This window comes from Phodopus roborovskii, unplaced genomic scaffold (assembly GCF_943737965.1).
Source record: "Phodopus roborovskii unplaced genomic scaffold, PHOROB, whole genome shotgun sequence".
Lineage (NCBI taxonomy): Eukaryota > Metazoa > Chordata > Mammalia > Rodentia > Cricetidae > Phodopus > Phodopus roborovskii.
The window spans coordinates 6,659,402-6,683,340 of record NW_026126517.1 but is presented as its reverse complement, the minus strand read 5'-3'; the positions used below and the strand labels follow the sequence as shown (position 1 = coordinate 6,683,340).

Genomic DNA, 23,939 nt, shown 5'->3' with positions numbered 1-23,939 from the left:
AACCACAGTTCTCCCTCCTACCCCTCCTCCCACCCCCTTGCCTCCTCCCATCTCCTTCCCCTCCCCCTAGTCCAGCCTCAGTCCACCCTCCCATGAGGAGTCAATATAGTCTGATGCAATAGATTGGGGCAGGGCCAGGCCCCTCTACCATGCATTAAGACTGAGTATGGCATCCCACCATAGAGAGTGGGCTCTAACAAGCTACTGCCAGGGACGCTCAGCTAGTCCAAGCTTCACATCTGTCTCCCACATATGGAGGACCTATTTTGTTACTTTTTTTTCAATGTTTGCTATCTTTAGTATTACAAAGTTACCTCCTCTGTGTGTGTGTGTGTGTGTGTGTTATTGTTGTTTTTGAGATAGCATCTTACTCTGTAGCCTAGGCTAGCCTGGAACTAACAATCACCTTCTTTATCCTCCCAAGTGATGGGATTAAAGACCATGCTCAGCTAAATTTACCTTTGAAAATACCTCCTTTTAAGCTAAACATGGTAACATAAGCTTGTAAGCCAAGCAACAGAGAGGTAGAGTCAGGCTGTTCCCTGGGGTCATCCCGGCTACTCTGCTTCGAGAGTGTCAGGCTAGTGCGAGACCCCTGAGGAATGATATCAAGGCTGTCCTCTGTCCTCAGCATGCTTACTCACACTCATACAAGTATATACACATGAATACAAGCAAACATACATACACACAGAGAGAAAGAATAAAGACAGCAACTGGTCTTTTGTAAACACTACCTGTCGGGCTCAGCTAACTTTCCTGGGTCTCTTGTTTCTAATAGTTCATTTTAGATTCTGTCCTTATTAGTGTTTACCATCAATTTGACACAGCCTAGGGCCATCTGAGAGCAGAACCTCAACTGAGGAATCAATCACTCAGATCAAATTGGCCAGTGGGTCTGTCTGGATGTAGGAGAGCTCAGCCCACTGTGGGCAGCGCCTTTCCTGGCCAAGAAAGTTAGCTAAGCATGAGCCTATGAGTTAGCCAGTGAACATTGTTCCTCCACGGTTCCTGCTGCACTTCCCAGCTTTAAAGTGAGTGCCTTGGCCAGAGGTTGTTGTGGTTCAAATGAAAAATGCCCCCTGCCCATAGACTCAGGCATTTAAACACATGGTCCCCAATTGATGACACTATTTAGGGAGGTTTAGGGAGTATGGCTTTGCCAGAGGAAGTATGTCACTGGGGTTGGGCTTTGAGCACTTACAGTTCATTCTCTCCACTTCACACCTGTGGTTCAATATGTAAGCTCTCAGACTTCTGTTCCAGCCACCTGCTGTTTAGTGTGATGTCCCCCTACTTAATGGACTCTTATCTCTCTAGAACCATAAGCTCAAATAAACTCTTCTTTCTATAATTTGCTTCAGATCATGGTGTTTTATCGCAGCAACAGAAAAGTAACTAATACAGAGGTAATTGTATTTGGAATAGTAAGCCTGTCTGCCTTCAGTTCCTATCTTGATGTCCCTCGGTAAGGGACTATGACCTAGAAGTGTGACAGAAATAATCTTTTCCTCCCCTAAATTGCTTTCAGTCTCACAGCAAAAAAAAAAAAAAAAAGTTATCTTGGACATTTCTTATGTCGATAATCATATTATCTCAAGATCATGAAAGTTTTGTTTTACTTTCCTCTTGGTCAATGTTAACTATGAACATTAACTATATCCTTTAGATTTTCAGTACAGTATTTGGTGAAGGATGGAATTGATGTCTTTTTTTATAACGCTTTGGACTTTAGAGGGAATGCTGTTCATTTTACCACTGACAATGATACCTTATAAGGCTTAATAGCTCTCCAGGTCTGAAATAACACATTAATCTATCAGTTCCAACATCTGGAAGGTAGCCACTGCTAAGCTTCTCATCCAGGCTGGGGCCATCTTCCCAATTCATATCTTTCTGGTGAATGAATAATCCACTATCTTAACTAGAAGATCTAGGATGCTGTTCAGTTTTCTGGACTGATTTTAAAACAGATCCATTTTATCGTGCCTACTCTCTATGCCTTCTGATACTCCTATTCACAGAATGCAATGGAGTTTTAACATCTGCTTTGTGTGGGCCATCACTCTCATCAAGCTTCACAGAACCTCCTAGGGATTATTAGAACTCCTTCCAAAGCCAAGGTTAATAAACCGTGCATCATGGGAAGATACCCCAAAATGGGCAAAATCTCCCCCATGGAGCTTTGTTCCCTGATCCAGCAGGCTCAACACTTACCTGATGCTCCCATCAGTCACAACTGGTGTATTCTTTTCCTCTCAGGGGTGCTCTTTCTCAGTATCTCACCTGAAACCTGCCTCAGCTCCACAGAGGTGACAATCTCAGCAACTGCATTGTTAAGGCATTTCAGGAACTGTATGTAGTGCTGTGACAGTGTCCTCTTGACAACCGACTTCTATGAAACCCACCTTCAGAATTCCATCCTTAGGGTCCTCTTTCCAGAATATTGTAGACTGTGTTCCTTATATGCAAAGGCTATAACAGTCAGTTGGGATGTGTTTCATTGTGGGAATGCTCTTTGAGGGAGAAAAGAAAAAAGAAAAAAACTTAAACAGATAAAAGAAAGCTAGACAGGAAATAGAGAAGTGAATGGCAATGTCTTCTCAGGTAAATTTCAGCCTTGGCCTGATCCAGAAGATCATGATAGAAGTACCTTCCTCTAAGGCAAATGTGTGTCCTTTGTCTCTGAGCCAGCCACTCTTAAGGAGAGTTATGTCAATAGAGCACATCTGCAAGCAAGGGGCCCTGTGATACATTAGCCACCAGGACCCAAAGGATTTGGAAACTTGGCATAACCACCTAAGAAAGAGGGTCTGGTAGGCTACTGCTGTGCCTACTGTGCCCCAAGACGCTAAAAGAGTGTCCTGAGAAACACCTGTCTTGATCAGCAAACTCTCTCTTCTGCCTCCTGGCATAGCTATTGTCTCAACTTTCACCTCATCAAATTCTAGCTGGAATTGCTTTCCCCACTATTCCACTAATACTGCCCTTGTCAAACAGCAACTACCTTCTCTGGTCAGCCCACACCAGGTGACCACCCCTCTGTCCTTCACTCGGGCTTTAACACTCCCCTGCCCCTCGGTATCCTGCCCCTCTACCTAAGTTTTTAATAACATCTCCAGGCTCCCACTAGAATTCCAGGCTCATATCCAGTGGCATCTCCCATGATGTCTAGCAATCATTTCAAACTTCACGACTCTGGATTTCCTTCCCCTTCCCCCTCTCCTCCTCTCCCTTGTCCTCTTATTAGAGGCTGGCAGATAAATCCCTTGTCAGCAAGTCTGCATTGGCTTGACCTCTCTTCATCTCCACCATAGTTTCTTCTTCTAAAAGCTGTGTTCTTAACTTCAGATGGTGTTAGGGATCTTTTTCACTGGCCTCCTAAACAAATAATATACGCCCCGAAACAAAATTGTCTTGGTCTGTAAAGCCCATGAAGTTCTCTGTCCTAGCCCTATCTTTATCACAGTAATTAATCTGAATTTTTATAAATGGAAGCATCACATGACTCAACACTATTGGGTTCCCAGGAGCTATGTGACCAAATTTGGTGGGGAACACAGGTGTCCTTGGACTGGGTCATGTCCATAGAAGGAGGTCCAAGCAAAGACATACTAGGGTCTCATTTCTATTTTGCAGACGTCAAAGCTGATGTGAAACATGGAGGGAAGGAAAAGATAAAGGGAGGAATGGAAGGAGCAAAGAAAGGGATAGAGGTCACTGAGTGGATCCTTCCCTGGTTGCTGGGAATGATGAAGATATATTTTACTTAGCACATGAGGTTACTGACTGTGAGCAGGGAAAAAAAATGAAATAAATCTGAAATATTTTGTAAAGTATGGAGTTAGGGGAACTTTAAAAGAAGAATAGGTTAAGGAACAGAAGAGATGGTTTAGTCATTAAGAGCACTTGCTGTTCTTGCAGAGGACCCAAGTTTGGTCCCCAGCACCCATATAGAAGCTCACAGCTGCCTGTAACTCCAGTTCCAAGGTGTCTGACACCCTCTTCTGACCTCCATGGGTTCCTGCATACACATGGTACACATGAAAACATGCAGGCAAACACTCATCCATAAATTTCTAAGGGTTAAAAAATTCCACAAACACCACTGGACATGGAAAAGGTCTTCTTGCCTATGTTAACTTATATTTAAAAAAAAAAGGCAGAAAAGAACTGTGTATCTGCTTTTAAAAACTAAAATCGATGCATATAAAAGTATCAAAACATTTTCCCCAAGCCTTGCCAACAAAAAGACATGGAAACCAAGTAGGAATAAAAAATGTGGCAGATTGTTGAGGCAAAGGACAGCTGTATGGATGCCAGATTCCTACTCATCACTTATATGTAAACTTTTTAAACTATAGCATAAGTTTTGAAGTTGTAGATTAACTATGTGTGGGGACTGGTTAGCTAGTGCTAAGGCTTACAGCATGGGCCTACATGCTAACAGCTTTGTCCCTTGGGATCCTTGAGAAAGTAGGACTTAAGAGCATACTGGAGCCTTTCCCCAGCCTTAGGCTCAAATAACTGAAACCATGAGTTAAAGTAAAATTGGAAGGTGACTGACAGAGTTAGATGGTTGCATATACATACATATATTAAGGCCATATTTTGTATTCATCTCCTACCAAGTTCGAAATAAAGCTTAGAAGGCAGGGAAATTATGAGTTCAAGACCAACCTAGGCTACAGAGCCAGTTTCTGTCTAGAAAAAAACCAAATCAAAACTTCTTGTGCATTGAGACAAGATAAGGAGGGGCATTGCCTAAAAACAGAGAAGAATGTTAAGGCCTGAGACAGACCTTGGTCAGAGAAGGAACCTATGTCATTGGTAGCAGCCACACCCACCAAATAACCCTGGAGCTGAGTTTAAGACATGCTTGCCTGCTGATCACTTCCTACTGAAGGAAAGTCAGTCCCTGAGCCCTTGATTCTCACCAATGAGACTCTCATAATGGGTTGCAATGCAACAGGTTATGGCTGTAGAACTCACAAAGGTGGAGTCAAACAGGAAAGTGGCCATTGGCACATGTTTCCAGGCAGGAATAAAAGGTGTGCATGAGCCTTTGGTGGAGACAAAGCTTTTGCTCAAATGTCATCTTCCTTGTGAGGCCTCTGAACATCTTTTTAGGATACAATTGACTCTTTCCTTCCACACTTGAGTTGCACCTTTTCCCACTTTTCCTGCTCATATTTGCCCATTTTTCCAGTCACTAACCACTTTATGGCATCCTACGCATTTTTTTGCTGCAATTGTTATGACATCCTATGTAGTTCTTACTGCAGTCATTATGACATTCTGTGCAATTCTTACTGCAATCACTGCTGACCATCTGTGCACCACAACGTAAGAGACGCATGCATTGTTACCCCTGATGGAGCCCAGGTGCAAACTATAGGAATTTATGCAGAACAACCCCTTAGAACTCACCTAACATGAGGGGCATGTACATGAGGGGCAACTAGGTCAGAATCATGTTGAGCCGAGAGTTAAAATGGGCTGATGAGGGAGATCTGGGGACCAGCATTAAAACTAGATACCATGAGCAAATACTCTAGATATTTAAAAAAAAATAGAAAACAAACTTTTTAAGCAAATTTTTATTTATATCAAAATACAAAACATTTCTGAAGCAGAGTAATGTTACATGAGGAGCAATTAAATACTAAACGTTTGTAATCGGCTTAGCTTGCAATGTCCCCAAGGGTGCCTTCACTGGCTACACATCTGGCTATGAGATGTGCCTTCTTTCTCTTTTCCTGTGTTTGCTTATGTACTGTTGTTTGTTTGCAGAGATGAGCATGCAGTGTTATTGGTGATGAGTTGGTTAGTTTCAGCAAACCTGAAAGAACCTGCAGGTGAATGAAGCCTGGAAGAGCAGCCCAGGCCAAGGCAGACTGCACATCTCCTCCAGAAGGAATCTGGGTGGGTGCTCAGCTTTACACTGACAAGCCTGAGGCCAACAGTCACTGTCCTCAGCAGCCAAGGCAGGCATTATTGATTGGGACCACGGAGCAGGTACAGCTATGGGTCACCCACAGTGAGGCCTTCTCAATGGGCTAAGAAGCCCACCCAGGCCAAGGGACAGGAGATGCAGAGATCCCAGTAGGAATCTTTGTCCCAAAAAACTAGGCGAGGGCTAGAAAGAAAAAAGGTTCCTCCCAGCCTTAGGCGGTTAGGATTTGGTAACTGAGGTGCCTGTCCCATGGACAGGCCCTACACAGATACTTAGTTTGGAGATTTTGAGGGGGGAAAGCACCTGTTGAGAGTGTAGCTGTTTCTGATACACCTCCACTACTAACTTAGAAGAAAGGGGAAATGGGAAACAGGAAGGAGCATGCCCCTCACTCCCATGGTCACCCCACACCCAGGCCTACCTGGGTCTCTCTTTCAATCCCAAGGTAGTGTGTTCACTTTGGCACTATGCACTGGTGAGCTCATGCACACATGCACGCACGCACACACACATGCATGCACATGCATGCCACACACACCAACACCTGGTTTCCCCTCAGTATCTGCTCAGGCAGAAGATAGACACCCCACTTCCAACTTCACCTTCTGCTCCCAAGAGTCCCTTTGGCCCACAGGTCTCTAGGACCCAGCCCCAGGCTTGACACACACTGGCATTCCCAGGCTTTTGAGAAGAGTGATAAAGCAGGGGGCTCCCCAGAGACAGAATGCACAGAGTGTAGAATATGTCATAAGGCTTTGGTACAGCACCAATTTAATGTTCATATAGTTTGATTTTTAAGTTATCTTTCAGAAGAAAAAAAAAAGCTTACTGAAAAAATAGTGTTTTATTTACTTTTCAGTTACATACCTGAAGTTCAAAAAGTATGCCTCTAGTTGTCATCCAAATTCACACTCAAAGGTGTTCTGTGTGCAGCTGTACAATGTGTGGGCTAACTTTAATTTGGAACCAAAGTCAGCTGCCTATGATAACTGACTTTAACCAATCCATACACACATACAGAGAAAGAGGAAAGAGAATGGCGGAGAAAGAGGAGGAGGGAGAAAGTGAGGAGAGAGAAAGAAAACACATAACTACCCCTAAATCTCCCACCCCAACCCCGCTAGGGAACAACATCTAATAGAGACAAGATACAGCAAGATCTAAGGAGCCAGTGGGACGAAGGTGACTGATTCCGTCCAGCTGGCCTCTTCAGGAGCAGCACCATGAAGCACCCTAGCGCAGTGATGTAATACTCAACATTCAAGAAATGGAAATGAGGTCTGAGTGGTCTCCAAAAGAAGACCAGGCATGGATAGGGACAGCCCCAAAGAAAGTCAAAGGAAGAAGAAAGATTTGAAATGAGAGCAAGGAATCTCATGACAAAACTAATAGTCATGTCCAGATATGTTAAAATAACAGCCAAGAGGTTGCCAGGTGCAAGAGGTGTGCAGCCTGTGAGCGACCCTGGAAGGGAGCTCCAGGGTCCCTTCACCTCCCCATTTCTGTGTCTGCAGACTATGGGGTAACAGGAGGAAAGGAATCCATACAAATGCCTTTAGGTGAGTGAGGGAAGAAACATGTCCAAGATGGTAAAAGTCCCTCCTCATAAAAGAGAAAAAGGTGGTGATAAGGGGTACCAGAGTTGCTGACCAAAGCAGGGCACCATCTGTTCAGTCAGAACAACGTGAGGTCAGGTAACTTGGGAAAGTGTGCCCCATCCCTGCCCTCATTCTCCGGCCCCAGGAATGGCAGTTAAGAAATGAAATCTGAATGGAGCTTTCTGACTGCGATAATCAGGACTTGGTGAATAGAGCATTGGTCCCCTCTCTCTGTCACACCTCAGCAGCAAGATCACTCCACAGAGCAACTACTTCCAGGCCTTGAAGGCAGCACTAGTCACTTCCTCAACAACAGGACCAAAGCCCCTACTCCCACATAATCGACTCCTCGCCACAGGAGGGGCACTGTGTCCTGTCTCCCACCTCATGCTTTTATATTGCCCAAGATGATTGCACATGAGTACCTTAGCACAAGGTGAGGCCCAGGCAAAAACTGAGGAGTGGTGGACATGCCCCTTTGTCCCAGGCTCCTGGTTGAGGACAATAGAGAAAGGACAGAGCTACTGAAACCCTTGGGAGAGAAAATCCCAGGTCTGTCTCCACACTCATTCCACAGGGCAGAGGTAGCCAAACTCAATCTCTTTAGACTCCCCATATCTCCTACCAATAGAGAAGAACACCACAGTTCAACAACTTTCCCATGACCTAGGGACCAAGGAGAATCTCAAGTATACAAAACAGCCCAGGGTCTTGGCAGCAGCTTTACCAGAACACACCTCCCACTAACTGAGAGATTCAAAGATAATTTCCACATCAGACCCTGACCTTCTTTGCTCTGTGCTCCCCTGTGGAAAGTGGGCTGTTCTGCAGATTAGGGGACTGATGTTGGGCCACCAGTCCTTTCTCTTCCAATCCAATACTCACCTTTCTTACTGAGGTCTGCATCACAGGAAGGGTAAAGGTAACATATTCCCCAAGCCCTAAAACTTCAAGGTAAAGAACAAGTCCATCTTCCCATTTCCACAGAAGGGTCCATTGAACATCATGAAATAAAATGGTGATCTCATGCATCTTGATGCTACTGAGGTTTCTAAGGACCAGGCCTTTGGCTCAATGTGGAAAGAGTAAAAGCATCAGAGCAAACCTGGGCTTCATGGAGTATGAGCCTTGAGATATTAAAACGATTAACTCTGCTGGCCTCTTATGAGCAGCAGTGAGATAGAGTCTACATACAAAGAGCAGAGGTGAACTCTAAGAACCAAAAAAAAAAAAAAAAAAAATCTGTAATGGAAACCCCTCTTTGATAAGTGGGGAGGGGACTCAAGCTAGGAAGGGACAAAGAATTTGCTGTTTTTTCCTCTTGCTCAATCTTTCAGAAAATGTACAAGAAACACCTAACCACATCCTCCTTTGACCTCCTGAGGAGTCCGTGGGTAAGACCAGACACACTTCCAGTTTGACCCAGTGCTGGAGTCCATCCAGTATTATAAGAACAGAGCCCATTTTCCCACAATATCCTTGGAAAAACTTGAGTATTTTGAGCAAGGGAATCATAAGGTCTCCACAAGGGTCAGGAGTTAGATTCAAGGTCCACTCTACCCTATTCTGCCCATCACCCCTTACCCCCTAAAGGCCCTTCCTATGGTTGAGCATCTGGGGTAGGATCTCTTGGCTAGCATCATGTTCTGCTTGGGAGGAGGGGGTACTCACCTTTTCTTGACTGAGAAGCAGGCAGACTAGACTAGCGCCTGAGTCTCTCCTGGCTTCTACAATGGTCTCAAGTATAAAATGCTCTGATCACTTGGCACATGAGAAGAAAGAGCTAGCACCAAGAGATGCCAGCTAAGGCTGAAGGCGCATGGCCTTTACAGCATATGTGAGGTCTTGAATTCTCAAAGAGGTAATCCTTAGAGTACACAGTATCCTGCCCAAACACAAACGAACTCCTCCCATCCACACCACCTTCTTCCAATACATTATTTAGTTTCAGAGTCCGGGGCTGAGCAGGAGGAAGATGGCAGTGGGACTCATCCTTCAAGTCCTGCCCAGCATCAGTCTCTCATTCCTGATCTTCCATTCAGTGTTCCAGGACTAGACCACCCACCCCATTCCTGACAACCATTTATTTTCCAATTAAAAAAATAAATGAAAAAGCACAGATGCTATATTTATACTAGATATCACATTCACACTGGTTCCAAAAATCTGCAGCAATAATTACCAGGGAGTATCTTCTCCAAGACTGAGCCCACGCAGTCAGCCTCAACATCTCATCCCCACCCTCTACAGGGGACTGCATGAGCCCAGGCACTACAAACCACAACAAGTGTTACTCTATGACCCAGACTATCTGAGCTCCCTCTGTCCAAGATGCTGAGCAAGAATTTTTCCAAGGAACTGAGTACCAATCCTGAGTACCAAGCACATGGATTCGTGCTTAGCTCGCCACCATCCTTTCTATACTGAGCACCTCCACCAAACAGTATGAATAAGAGAATCCTCCCAACAAGAGACATACCAGCAGCTCCCCATTGTGAGCTCTCTTGCTCTTCCTGAAAATGATTTAATTTTTTTCATATATATACACACATGTTTCTATCGGAAAGACTCAAGAAGCTTCAAACAGATAGCATGTCTCAGGAAGGATGGAGAAGTCGGTGGTATCAAGGCATGAAGTAGCACCCCGGACCACCTGGGGGAGGTGATACTGCTCAAAGTGTCTCTAAGCACAGGTACAAAAATAAAGCAAACTATGACTTCATATAGATATATAGATACGCTAGATAGATAGCTTTATATAGGTTTTCTTTATATTTATATATGTGTGCAGAGGGCACGAGCCTCCACTCCTGCCCAGCTTACATCTCTTCCCCACCCACTCCTCCCACTCCCCATGTGGACAACTTACCTGAAGCTCCCACTGTTAGTCACCACTATTGCATCTGATTCTTGCCCTCCCCCCAATAAGTCTCATTTTGCCTTAAAATAGAACAAGTTATATATATTTATATAATTTTATATACAATCTCCATAAAAAATACACTCAAGATGGTATATTACGAGTATGACCCTCCTACCAAAACAGAAATTTGTCTAGCCAAGAAAGTCAGCCATAACTAGGCCTGATGCTGCCCAGGCAAAGTGGTGTCTCTACAGTTCCCTCATACCCACACTCACATCAAATATACATACAAATCATACTCCTACCACACACACACACACACACATACACACACACTGCACACACAGATACCATGCATATGCCACACACATCCCACATACTCACACCCGTCTAACACACTTCTGAACACTGAAATAAACAGTTGGTCAGGGGTTCATGGCCAGGCAGATAACCTGATGCCTGCTGAGGAACTGGTACCATCCATCCATTTCTCTGACCCAGCCAGGGCAATGTCTACCTGTGACAGACTGTTTAATTGTTCTCAGTAGGCAATATAACTATTCAGTGATAGAATGAGTTTCCCCCTCCAAGGTTTGCAGGGTGACTGTGAGGATGTTTATTCTCCTCCGCCACATAAAATAAATTCCTAAGCCAAAAAGAAGCCAAATGTCCCCTGAGTCCCCACCTCCCATATGAGGAGCATCAGGCATTTTCCCTAACATAGTTTATGTGAAAATCCCAGGTCACCCCAAAACATGCTTATAGTATTTTAAGGTTGAAAATGCAAATTCCCTCCCCCAGTCCAACCCCTACATCCTCCCAATTCTCTCCCCAACCCAACCACCTCCCTATTGTAGACCATGCACAAGCCAGAGATCCTGGAGCCACACACAAGTGGGGAGAAGAAGGAAATAGAGCCTGAATGGTGTAGGTATGAGTGGAGGGAGAGTTTGCTCTACTTCCTAAAGCAAATTCAGGAAATCCAATGCCTGATTGGTGGGACGCATTTCTTCAGAACCCAGAAGAACAACTAGCCCCATCATTCATTTTGCTGTATAATAAGTTAGGTGGGAAAGGTATAGTCAAGGCCCTGGCTGAAAGTTGAGTCCCTTATGCTGCTTAGGCTGAATTCCCTAACCAGGGGTCCAAAGCTGATCACTGTTCACCAGCACTGTTCAGAGTCCCTAACTGCTGCAACCAACCCACTGTAGAAGAGAATGTCCAAGCGATTCAATGGCTGGCTGCTAATCTACCCAACTGTTTAGCAGCTAGGATACCCCAAATCTCCCCTCGTAAGGCACAGCCAGCCACTAAAAAGGTTTGCACTAATTTTTTTTTTTTTTTTTTTTTAATCTACACAAATATCCCTATGATCTGGGACTGTCTTTGGATCAGACTCAATTGATTAGGGTTTTTTATTGAGGTCATGAAAAAAATTCTACCCTCTTGCCAATCCAAGACACCAAACATCTGGTGCAGACAGTGTATTTGTTCCCAAAAGGTTTATTTGGAAGTGAAGGCAGGAGCCCAGATATTAGGCTCTGGACACCTGTGCTGACTCAGCAATCAAAAGGTGCAATAGATACAAGCCAGTCTCAAGCAAATACCAAACTGCATGAGCTGGTGAGAGTCACTAGAGTCCAACCAGAGCTTTGAGCCTTGGTTTATTGACTTCTCTTAAAGAGATCTTCAGTTATTCCTCTTGATTCAAGAGGAAGTTGGATACATTAAGGAGTATAGAACAAAATGGTCTCTCATTTCAGGTGAAATTATTTCTCTCCCTTAGCTACAGTGTGGTAAATCTAACCTATCAAAGGAAGAGAAATTGAAGACAAAACCTCCAGACACCGGGCCACTGTGTAGCCTCCAGGATGAAAACATTTCTCTACAGCTCAAGAAACACTGACAAGTTCAGAGGCCCAGCCTCCTGTGCACCGTCAGCACCAATGTCCAATGGGCCTTTTCAGACACAGACGAGGAGCACAGTGTGCCGCAGCTGCCAGGACAAAAAGCACCAAGTTCCTGAGAACCTTCCCTCTCTACCAGAAAGCAGTTACTGGTGGCATTTGAAGGCTAGTCTCCCAAGTTTCACCAGAGAAGCTCCACAAAAACCAAAAACAAAAACTGAAGTCTATATTCAGTGTTAGAGGCCAGTTCTACAGCAGAAAAGCCCTGCCTTAAGCAAGATTTCTTCCAAGAACCAGGCTGGGCCTGCTTACCAGGCCTGTTCTCAGGGGCTATAGTCTTCCCAGAACAGGGGCACCCATTTCCCATGAGCCTCCCTGGCAGTCACTCATTTCCTTGTGATGACCCCACCCTGACCATTTGCACTGTCGTGTGGGCTGGTAGAGTGGCCACAAAGAGAACTGCAGGCTTGGTATCTGATTTGCATTTTAACCTAGTCATCCCAGGATTCCTGTACCCTCTACAATTGATTTATTGCTCTGTCTTTCTCAGTCTCACATACCTGATCACAATCAAGTCTTCTCTCCATGGTCTAACTTCTCTTCGAACCACACCTGCCTTGTCAACTACTGTATTCAGTGAAGAACATCTAGAGGCTCTTCCCAAAAGGACAAAGGTAATCAGAAAGACCCTGAGCCTCCATTTTCTCATAATACAAATAAAGGGCAGGGCCAAGCCAATGAGCACTAGTGGAAATGCTCAGGATCCCAGAAAAAGCATCAGTGGTACCTCCCTATACCACCTCTCCATCTCTGCCCTTGACTCAATCTTCCTACTGCCAGATCCCTGCAGTGCCCCCCAAAGCACTTTTACATGCGAGCAAAGCAAGTCCTGTCATTAGCTTTTCAATTCCTAGAGTTCTCTACATACTAATAAAATGTACTTACCTATAATTCTCCCAGCCCATCCCAAGACCTCTAAAGGACTTTGCTATCAAAATCAGAATTACTTGAGCTACACATTCCTCAGCCTCAAATACAGATCCTAGGAAGCAACTAAGATGTTCTAATGTTCTGGGATGCCTCTCTTGAAGCCAGTGTGTGCCAATCTCACCAGGAGGGGGGAAAAAAAGGAATCCCATATCCCAACCTTACCCAGTTTTCTCTGTATAAAAAGGGCAGAAGAATAAACAATTAAAATATGTTCAACCTCAAATAGTGTAGATCACTGTACAAAAACTGAGAGAACATAATGGAAAAATATCAGTAAGTAATTGTTCTAATCCTTCTGAAATCTCCCCCAAACACAATCTAAGCCTGTAGAGATGGAGTGCAAATCCTGTTCATGCTGTGTGATACAGCACCCTTTCCACTGAAAAGGAATTTCTGAAGACCTCTTCTCTCCTGTTCTAGTCCCTCTAAGAAAACTGGAGAGAAGATAGGCTGGCCATTGGACAGGAACCAGCATTAGATGCTGGACCAATGGCCACCAATGACCATGGATACTCAGAGCCCTGAAGCAAAGCTCTGTGTAGTCAGCCACAGAATAAAGAAGCAAGATCCACTTCTTATTTTTCATCTTCTTTCCCCGAAATTGCAGTCTTTCTGGCCCCTTAAAGAACCAGGTTTATTCTCTTTCTGGATTGTGGATTAAACACTGAGATAGCATTTCCAAGTCAAGATACAGAAGGAAAAGATAGGAAAAAAAAAAATACTGAGTACAGGAACAGGTTTTGAACTGGGTTACTTCTGCAAGGCTACCAGATGCAAAGGGAGGACTTGGAAGATGTGATCTCCCACAGCAAGAAGGGTGAAAGCCCTAGGAAGCTCATAGTGGTCACTGCCAAGTTCAAAGGCAGAGTGTAAAGGTCATTGGTCCCTAGAAGTGGATACACCCCAACATCACACATTTCTAACCAGACTGTCAAACATGTGCCCAGATCAGCACTTGAGAGTGTGCCTATGACACCCTGTTCATTGCATTGACCATGGGGGGCTGTATCCTGCCAATTTGCTTCTCAGCCACCAAAGCAAGGGCTGAAACAGTTTCATGAAAGAATGCAAGAAAAGTCACAAGAAAAAAGACCTCTTAGGAGGAGAATGCAACAGAGGCCACTTTGGAATGGATAGACCTTGTCCCCCTTCTGAGTCCAGGGGACACAATAGCACAGCTGTGACCCAGTGGCCAGTCAGAAGCAATTTCCACCTTTTGGTCAGCTAGGCAGAGGTAAGGGGCACTGCCAGAGGCAAGAAGAGGGAGAAGTCAGCACCTTTGTTAGCACAGCCTGCAAGCCCAGCCATGGACTGGGGCATCTCAGCCCACAAGCTTTGGCTCTTGGCCCTACAACATCCAAAAGAATCAATCTTCCACCTCAACTTCTCCTCCAATCTGACCTCAAGGCCCAGACAGTTTCAGGGTCAGAATTCCCAGGAGGGTCCTCAGAACAGCTGGCCAACGTCAGTACTAAGTCTACCAGTCCCAACAACGTACTTTTACACTCCATGGTTCAGGAATCATGTGCTATGAGGGAGCAAGCAAAGACCACAGACTAGGCCACTGTGAGCCTCCAAACACTACCCCAGTACATCAGATAGATTTGTTCCCAATAACCCCAGGAGACACTTGAGTGAGCAGCCCATTGTGGCACAGTGGCAGAAGCGATGGCCCACTTCTGAAAGATGTGAGTCTTCGAACTCAACTCTTCTGCTTTGTCGGAGATGAGGTCCAGAGGTCGAGCGGTCTCCAACACCTCTGAGAATCACATGAGTTAGATGGTCTGAGGCACATGGCCTAATCTCCTAGCAAAAGTAACTGGCCTCAGCACCTCTTTCCCCTATATCCAGAAGAAAGCTGGGGTAGTGTGGCTTGTGTGAAGCCTCAAGTGTGGAGCCCATCCCTACCCACTGGGAGAGAAGGAAGCACCAAGGCCTGGCTGCAGAGATGAGGGTGATCCCCCAAGATGGAAGCGCTAAGTAAAAAGTCAGTTCTCTAGCCCCTGCGACCTCATCAAAGTTACTAGGCCAAGTGACTGGCAGCTTCTGTGGGACCAGCAGAAGCCTTCCAGTAGACATGGCTAATGCTCTAGGGGAGAGATGGACACAGAAGCACCAGAAAGGAACACTTCCAGGAAGCTGGCAGTTACCACTACTTTATGCAAAGCAGGGAGGGAGGAGAGGGTGGGCCCTCTCTCCCCCTTTTCTATGCTTAAGCAACACCATAACCTTCAAGAAGAGAGGGAAGTATCTGAATTGACAAATGACATCAGGAAAATTTCCGATACTAACAGTTTGAACCAGGGTGGGACTTGTACAGAGAAAGGGTAAGGGCCGTGGTGCCCACCCACCACTCCTTCTACCATCATTCCTGCAGCTAAGTCAGCTCCCCATAGAAGCAGTGGGAAAAGTGCACCCCAGAACTCAACAGTCTCAGGTACTCTCACTTCTTCGTCTCAGGCATGGAGATTGGGTCCAGGGGGTGGAAAAAGACCCCAGGGCAAAGCAGAGTTGGCAGACAGCACACAGAGAGTATGCCAAGGAGCCGCAGGCAGCTCCCACAAATGGCAATTAATCAATCTGGAGAATTAGCAGACACAAAAGGAAAGGAGGAGCCAATCGGCCGCGGGGGAGCAGTGCTCTGCCTTCAGAGCCAAGATGGGTATAAATAGAGTTGTGGCAGCTTGGTGCTCAGCACAGGTGGCTGCAGAACAGGGGGGCCTTTGGCTGCAGGCTCCTAGCCCTGGCTGGAAGAGAAGAGACTGAGGCATGACCACATGAACGGGGGTTATACACCACACCTGCCAGTCTGCTAAACCACTACTCTACGGTGAGTGTCAAACTGCGGAAGAAAGGAAGATGCCAGTCTTGGCCTTAAGCCTGGCCATGCTTTCCTCACCTAGAAAGCAGGCAGTAAAGGCTTGAGTTTAGTTCAGGGATAACTTGTTGCTAAACCCCCAAGCAGGGAGCTAGGAACCATGGCAGGGCCCCATTTCCGCTCTAGGTGGGAGAGGTTAGAAAGAACAACGGTGAATTCAGCTGTGAGGCGTGAATCCGGTTTCAGCTGGAATGATCTCCCAAGACAGACATGAGGGCACCCACCCGCTCATATGAAGCCCGCCCTGCTCACCAAGCCCAGATATTCAGTGTCTTCCTCAGTCCTTCACCGACCACGGGGAGAAATAGCACTTGCTGCAATGTACATATATATACACATAGAGAAACCCACCAACTACACACAAGTGTATTTGTATCTATATCTATATATATGTGGAGTTTGGAGAACAGGACATAATTCTAACCCCTCCCAAGACTCAGAAAACTGAAACAAATGCAGAGTAGTGAAAGCCATTGCTTTCTTCTCTTCTTCACTTCCTAAGACATTTGAAGAGGTGAGAAGAATCTAGTAAAGTGGGAGAGGTGGTGTCAAGACAGATGTTTCCTGTCCTCATATACTCCCAACTCTGAGCCACAGGTAAGAGCTCTTCCCCAGTCCTCTGTCCCGTGGGCAGGGCTAGCCAGCTAGATCGCGAGGGAGAGGCTCACTGACAGGAGGGGACACACAGAGGATGGGCAGAAGAGGACGAGGCCCTGTACAGTGGCCCCTCTCTACCCCCTTAGCTTAGCACCCCACCCTGGGGACACTTAAGAGTGATGTCAAGTCATAGCAGAGTAGCGTGGCCTGGGTCATCGTGATCCACGCTGTTGAGGATGGCCGTTTGGTCTTCTGGTAGCTGACGGTGGCACAAGTCCGAAAGCCGGGCAAAGGGATCAGGACGAGGGTGTCTCTTCTTCTTGCGGAGGCAGACAGCTTCGTCGGGCCACAGAACCTGAGAGTTGGGAAGCTGCTGAGCCTGGGAGGCAGAACCGTCTACAGAGAAGGAGACAGACACACAAAAGAAGAGAGGTAAAGAGGTGGATCAGAGCCTCAGATACTTCACACATCTCCCAAGGCTGAAGTCCAAGTTGCCACTGAAACCAAGGGAACACCTGTGTGCATGGCTCTGAGGCCAAACTGCTGCGGAGAACCTCCTTTTTCCCCACTGGAGCAACCAGCAACCCAGTCTTGACTGAGTCAACGAAGTAAGGTAGGTATTTTCCCTACTATGAATTCATGGATCTCAATGATCAAGCAGTTCCCGCAATCAGCCTACAAATACCTGCTGTACTATGCCTCCTGGATGCCAGTTATCATTATAGGAGGCAGGAAGCAGAGCTTAATATAACTTTCTCACCTACCCCAAACTATGACAGACATTACATGAGACTTCAGTCATGAGTGACAGTCATGCCTGCACACTTCTTCAACTGCCAGGGCCATGACCCTTCTGTGTATACAGAGGGAAAGGCTACAGAGTGGGACCCTGCCTTTTAAAAAGAGAAGGGAGGGAAGGAGGGTGGGAGGGAGGGAGACAGAGAGGGAGAAGGAAGGAAGAGGAGAAGATGAAAACACAGTATGCTCTAGAGAGAGAAAGTTGACACGCCAACAGAGTTTAAAACTTGTGCTTGTTACAAGGAAAGGCTTCTAGAAGGGGTGTGTGTTTGTGTGTAAGAGAGAGAAATATATATGTGTGTGTGTGTGTGTGTGTGTGTGTGTGTGTGTTGTGTGTAAAAAGATGGCTATAAAATCTCTATAGCTCACTCTGGTGGAAGCCCAGATGTGGCTAGTTTCAGATGTGGCTAGTTTATTGTTTTGACACTGTCTCAAAACAATAACAAAGTAATGCCTTTTCCCCTGTCTCAGTATTCCCATTCACAGACTAATAGGAAACCAGCCATACCCAAAGGCTAAGTGATCAATGAGTGATCGGGGTCTCCCTAGGTAAGGTTCAGGGTGCCACCTCTATGGGATACCATAAGAGTGTAGATGGAGCAGAGGTCAACTGCAAGGCATTGCACCAGTCCAAAAAGGAGAGGACAGGACTGGGGTTTGAATTTTTGTAGAAGAAGGCCAGATACATTGCAACAGTTGAGTCCCTATACCTCACCCAAAGGGTTAAATGTAAGAACATGAGGGCAAAGACTGGGAGAAGCTGGCATGAATGAAGCAACGTCGTTCCCACAGCTCAAGAGACGTGGAGAGAGGTGGTTATGAAGAAGATAATCACGAACATTGAGAGTTACAGAACACTCAAGTCCAAGTTCAATGGCTAACTGGAAACAGAAGATTTGAACTCAAAGAAGACACCCAATAGCTATTAACACAGACCAGGCACGAGAGAGACCATGTGCAGCTGATGTGGCCTATTTTACAATAATTAGATGGAATTTATTTACTAAAATTTACAGTCGTGCACTACATAACAATACTTTAACCAAGGAGAAGTCATATACTCAATGGCAGTCTGTAGACTGTATTACATACACAGTAACTGTCATGGTTAATAAAGCATAGTCTGTGATCTTCATACAGTATCCAAATAATCTAACGGTGCATTTCTCAGAATGTGTTCCCATCATTAAATGACAAACATGCACTCACATAAAAGGAATATATATGTATGTATGTATTATGTATGTTTAAATAAAATGAGTTTAAATTCAGCTTTGAGTTTAATCCTGACCCACACCTCAAAAAATTCATTTTTGGTGAACATGGCAGCACATACCTGTAATCCTAGCCATCAAAAGGTTGCAAGATCAAAAGTTAAGGGCTAGCCTAGGCTACATAGCTAGTTTCAGGCCAGCCTGAGGTATCTAGCCAGACCCAGTTTCAAGACAAGATAGTTTTCCTTTTCTCTGCCTTTGTATTGCCATCAACAAACTGATAGGAAACTGGCCACATCCAAAGGCTAAGTCATCAATGTGTTCAGGGGCTTAGCCTTGTGGGACAATTTTCCACCGCTAGCTAGCTTATTAAGACAGTTACTCTACAGTACTCATCAAAGATCTGCAAAGAAAGTGCTGAACATTCTTTCTGGACAGGCTGTCACAGCATTTCTATAAACATTGGTAGAAAGAGAGTATCTGGTAAACATCAACTGCTTTTCTAAATGAACAAACAATTCTTTTGCACTATTTCATAAGCTTCCCATCACTGCTGGATATGCATCAGATGTATTTCAGAAGAAGTGCCCTTTAGCAAATATGGACATTTCACTCTCCTTAGAAGAAGTTAGTCAATATAGAGACTGGCCCATGTCACATGACGCTAAGCTCTTTCACAACTGCCCTGTGTTCTACTAGAGGACTTGAAATGGTGACGGAGAATCGTACAAGGGGTTGGGGATAACAGCAAGGTGTACTGCAGAACGGGAAAGAATAGTATACTACTTATGTTGCTCAAAACCACACTGAAACAGTATGGTGGACTTTCTAAAGCTGTGAATACAGGAAAGGTTCTACAGGCACACACACCCTCAGAGCAATGGCTCCCCAGGCGGGAGGCGATGAACTGGGAAGGGAAGACAATCAGACAGCTTTCGTGTGCTTTTATACAAAAATCATTTGTGCATTATTGAAAACAAAAAGGAAATCAAGAACAAGAGAAGCTGGCTTCACTTCTAGAGAACACCCAAGGTTGGGATCCTGGGCCCACAATCCTCCTTGTCAAATGGGAAAAGCACGGTGGAAAGAGGAGTGGCACTTCCCACCATTTACCGGATCGTTTCTTTGACTTCGAAGAGCCCTTGGATGACTTTTTGGGCTTCTTTATCCGTTGGTATCTCAGAGCCTCCAGCCTCTCAGGCACAGCAGCGTTCCCGGGTGCAGGTGGAAGTATTCTGCAAGGAACAATTAGAGAGGCACAGGTCAGCTCCCAGAAAGGAGCCTTTGAAGAGGGCTGGAAGAAAGCCAAAGGACTGCCCATAGAAGGGTGGAGCCCAGGGATGGAGTCCAGGGTGTCCACGATCACTCCTGGACACTTGCCTTCCTATTGCTCCTGGAATGGAGAAAACCCGATAGAAAGCTCCAGCAGCAGGAGGCCTATCTCAGGTGGAAACCAACCTGTGGAGCAATCGGAAGACCCTAGGAAAGGAGAGAGAGACTTTAATGTAAGCCCACCACATACCACTTAGGCTGGGATAAGCAAGTGCCAGAGAAGAGTTGGTTCCTAGAACTCACCATCATCAAGACCTTTAAGTAAAAAGTACAGAGCAGATTAAAGCAGGAGGTAAGGCAATCTGGTCCCAGCAAGCTACCTTCCATCTCCAGAGACAGGAAGGGGCAAGTAACCAGCAAGGTGTGAGCTCTACAGAACCCACCTTCACAGAGCCACTCCCTCCTCCTCCAAGATTCATCTAGAAACTCACAGCCAACTGCTGTGACACACCAAACATCTTCAGCAGGCATGTCTGCGTAACACTGCAGACTAGGCTCAGACTTCCTCAGCCTCATAAGAAAACAGAAGAGAGTAGAAGGAGAATATGACAGGGCAGAGTGGTCAACTCTAATGGCCTCACAAGGTCCTTGCTGTGTGTCACTGGTCTCCAGCGAGTTCTGTATCTTAAGATTCAACTTAAATATTGAGATTGCTGAGAGAGGAGAAGCCTACATACTGATCCTTCTTTCTCCACCCCAGTTATGGGATGCATCAAGTCAGCCATTTAACCAGAGCCTGGGAAGCCTAGGTCACAAAGGGAACCAAAGCAAATTGAAAAGAGAGCAGTGTGTGACACTGTGCCTATAGAGAGAGCTTCGCCAAGAGTCATAAAAGAAGAAAATGGAGAAGACATGTTATCTCAGTTTTTCTCAAAGTAAGACAACTTGGAGCCTGAGGAACAAAGAGGGCAAGAAAGAGGGCGGGACATGCTTTCTTCGCACAAACACTGGCATTGGAATGAGACCAGGTAAGGTAGGGACATTCCAGGGCTACGGTAGACAAAGGTGACTCTCTTGTCTCCAAGCACCACATCTCCCTTCCGCACGTCCATAACAGTGAGGTTTTAGCAAATCCTGATTGAAGAAAAGAAACCCTCACAGTCCTGTGAGAGCCAAGTAAGTCCCTGAAGGTCCGTTAGCTATCTGAGGTAGGGGAGAAAGTGAGAGGGGGCAAAGAGAAAGGGATGAAAAAGACAGTAGCATTTCTCCAACATGGAAGGACTCTACAAGCACTGGGAAGAAGAAACTTACAGACTTGTGGCAGGTAAGCCTCTGGTCTCTGGGAGTAACTGGCAGTGAAGGAACCTCCTTCTTCCTTGATGGATGCCATTTGCTCCAAAGTCTTTTAGTGCATTGAGTATCAAGAAAGAACACTCTCAAACTCAAGTCAGAGGTAATTCCTTAACATTCCACAGCAATCCCCCCCAGCCCCAGCACAGGTACCAACACCCCATAGAAAAGCAATCTAGTTCACAGTGTAAGCAAGTCCTTCCAAAGACCCTTTCCCTTCCCCAGCCCAGTTCTACCCAGAGACCTTCCCCAAAAGCTGCAGCTGGAAGGGATTTTGGAGGGACCCTGCATCATCCCTTCTCAGCTTGGACAATGTTCTTTGTGTTGCCTGAAAGAAAAATCAAATACATGAATCCTCCACCATCTGCCATCTCTAATGGAGATCCTGGAGCATTTGGAAAGGCCATGTTAGGTGAGAGACACAGTCAGAGGAGACATGTGACAGGCAGGCACATCGCTCCCCAGCACCACCTTTGCTGACACAGTTACAGCACAGTTCTCTCTTATCCCCTAGCCAATAGGCAGAAACAGCATGGGAGCTGCCTTTCCCTACTGTGGATGGCAGGATGGGGAAAAACAATTCACTAACAAATGACAGCTGAGGAAATGGTATAACGGTTTCCATATCTTCCATAGATAGCCATGAGTTCAAAAATCAGTGCCAATCCAGCCAATCACAGAGAAAGCTCTCGGTGGCAGGGGCAGGGCACAAGAAGCAGGTACAGAATCCCCCTGAAAATCCACAAGAATTCTTCGAGGGAGGTGGAATTTTTCAGGGGATGGGATACTAATAGCACAATTAACACAGCATCACTACCATCATTTGTTTTCTATAATATGTGCTTACCACTTACCATGCCTGTAATGAATCTAAGAGGTGAAGACTACATTAGCCGTATTCTAATGGAGAAGCTCAATTTTAGAAAGGGGAGCGACTTAGCCAGATATAATCAATCAGGCAGGTTCTTCAGGATTACACTAAACCACTCTTTCAATTTCTTCCCAGTAAAATTGGTACAGAGACAATAATAGACAAAACAGAGTTTCCTTCCTTCCCCACCCCCACCTGCTCTGCAGTACAGTGACCACTACCACCCTTTGCTTCAGTGTCACAGACAAAATAAGACAGACCAGGGACAGGGCAAACTGCACAAACTCCTGAACAACAATAACACATCAAGAAAGAAACCAATATTCAGCAGTCAAGCTCCAGACCTTTCAGGATACCCGCTGCCTACCTGCTTGAGCTCCTGGCTCAGGACTCAGATGCTGCAACATAGCAGACCATGTTTCCTGGAAGCACCAGGATATACTTTCATAATGCCAGAAGCAAAACTAAAAGCAAGTCTTTAGAAGGACAGGTAGGAAGAGAGGGACAGACATAATGGGTCTGTTTTAAATGAGTGATACAGAAAAGACATTAAATATTTCCTAGTATGCTTTAAGAACAGTGCTGAGAGCCCTCTGGTATCAACCTGCCTCCTGTTTTTAGGAAGGATACCGTGTCCCATGTTAATGCCAAGTCCACCTGGCACCACTCCAGCTTAGAAACCTTTGGTGTTGGTGTCTGGGAAAGGAATCAGGATGAATATGTCACTCTGTAATAAAGCTGAACTTGACCTGTAGGTGAGGTGGTTACAACAGACTCCAACCCTGGTCGCCCTACGTGAGGCTCTGTTCTCCTTCTGGTCAACCTGGACTTTTCTCCACATACAGGAATGCTGCACACTTCAGTTCTCCTTCTCCCAGGAGATGACCCGGATATACTACTGACAGACAAAGGCCTCCAAGCCTATGATGAGCTTTTCCAGACTCATGTTTCATGGAAATCTCAGTCCTAAGCCTGGGTGGTATTCCTTTGCAGCTCAGAATTTCCAAAAATTGCCAAAGTTTACTTTAAAATACACCCTTATGCCAGTCCACACAAAATTTCCACCCCACTCATTCAACCCACGAGGTCCTATCTGCCTAGCACCCTGTTCCCTAGAGCAGCTGAGGTGGCAGATTTACAACATGGGAAAACCTTAGCCAGGAAAGTCAAAAATCCAGCTGGCCATTTCCTTGCTTTAGGTCCTGCCCTCAGAGCTGGCCATTAAGACACTCGAGATAGCACTTCCTGACACACCTGGGAGCTTCTACTGAACAATTGCCCCTACTAGACTGGCCTGTGGGCATGTATGTGGAGCATTTTCTTGGTTGCTAAATGTGAGAAGGTACAGTAGTTCACTGTGGGTGGTACTATTCCTAGGCAGGTGGGCCTGGGACAGGTCAATGAACAAACGCTGGGAGCAAGGCAGTAAGCAGTGTCTCTCCACGGTCTCTGCTTCAGTTCCTGATTCCAGGTTCCTCCCTTGAGCTTTGGCCCTGACTTCCCTAAATGATGCACCTGAAAGTCAAATAAACCCTTTGCTCCCCAAAGTTGCTTTTGGTTAGGGTGTTTATCATCGGAACAGAAAAGTAAACTAGAGTAACACAGTTCCCCCAGACAGTAGCCAAACTGGAATAGCCTGGAGGCT

At 45.7% G+C, this 23,939-nt stretch overlaps 1 protein-coding gene across 5 annotated transcripts in view; it reads right to left on the bottom strand.

The window, feature by feature from the left end:
• Positions 1-16,888: 16,888 nt before the first annotated feature.
• Positions 16,889-23,939, bottom strand: part of Igsf9b (immunoglobulin superfamily member 9B) — a 45,792-nt gene continuing 38,741 nt past the window's right edge. For 2 of the 5 annotated variants that reach the window (XM_051196997.1, XM_051196998.1), the window contains exons 19-20: positions 19,915-20,036; positions 16,889-17,185 (exon numbers count right to left, since the gene is read on the bottom strand). In XM_051196997.1, the coding sequence (XP_051052954.1) occupies positions 16,977-17,185; positions 19,915-20,036 (331 nt within the window). In that variant the 3' untranslated portion in view covers positions 16,889-16,976. The remainder of the gene's footprint in view (positions 17,186-19,914; positions 20,037-23,939) is intronic. The other 3 variants (XR_007835288.1, XM_051196999.1, XM_051197000.1) reach the window with 3 other exon arrangements.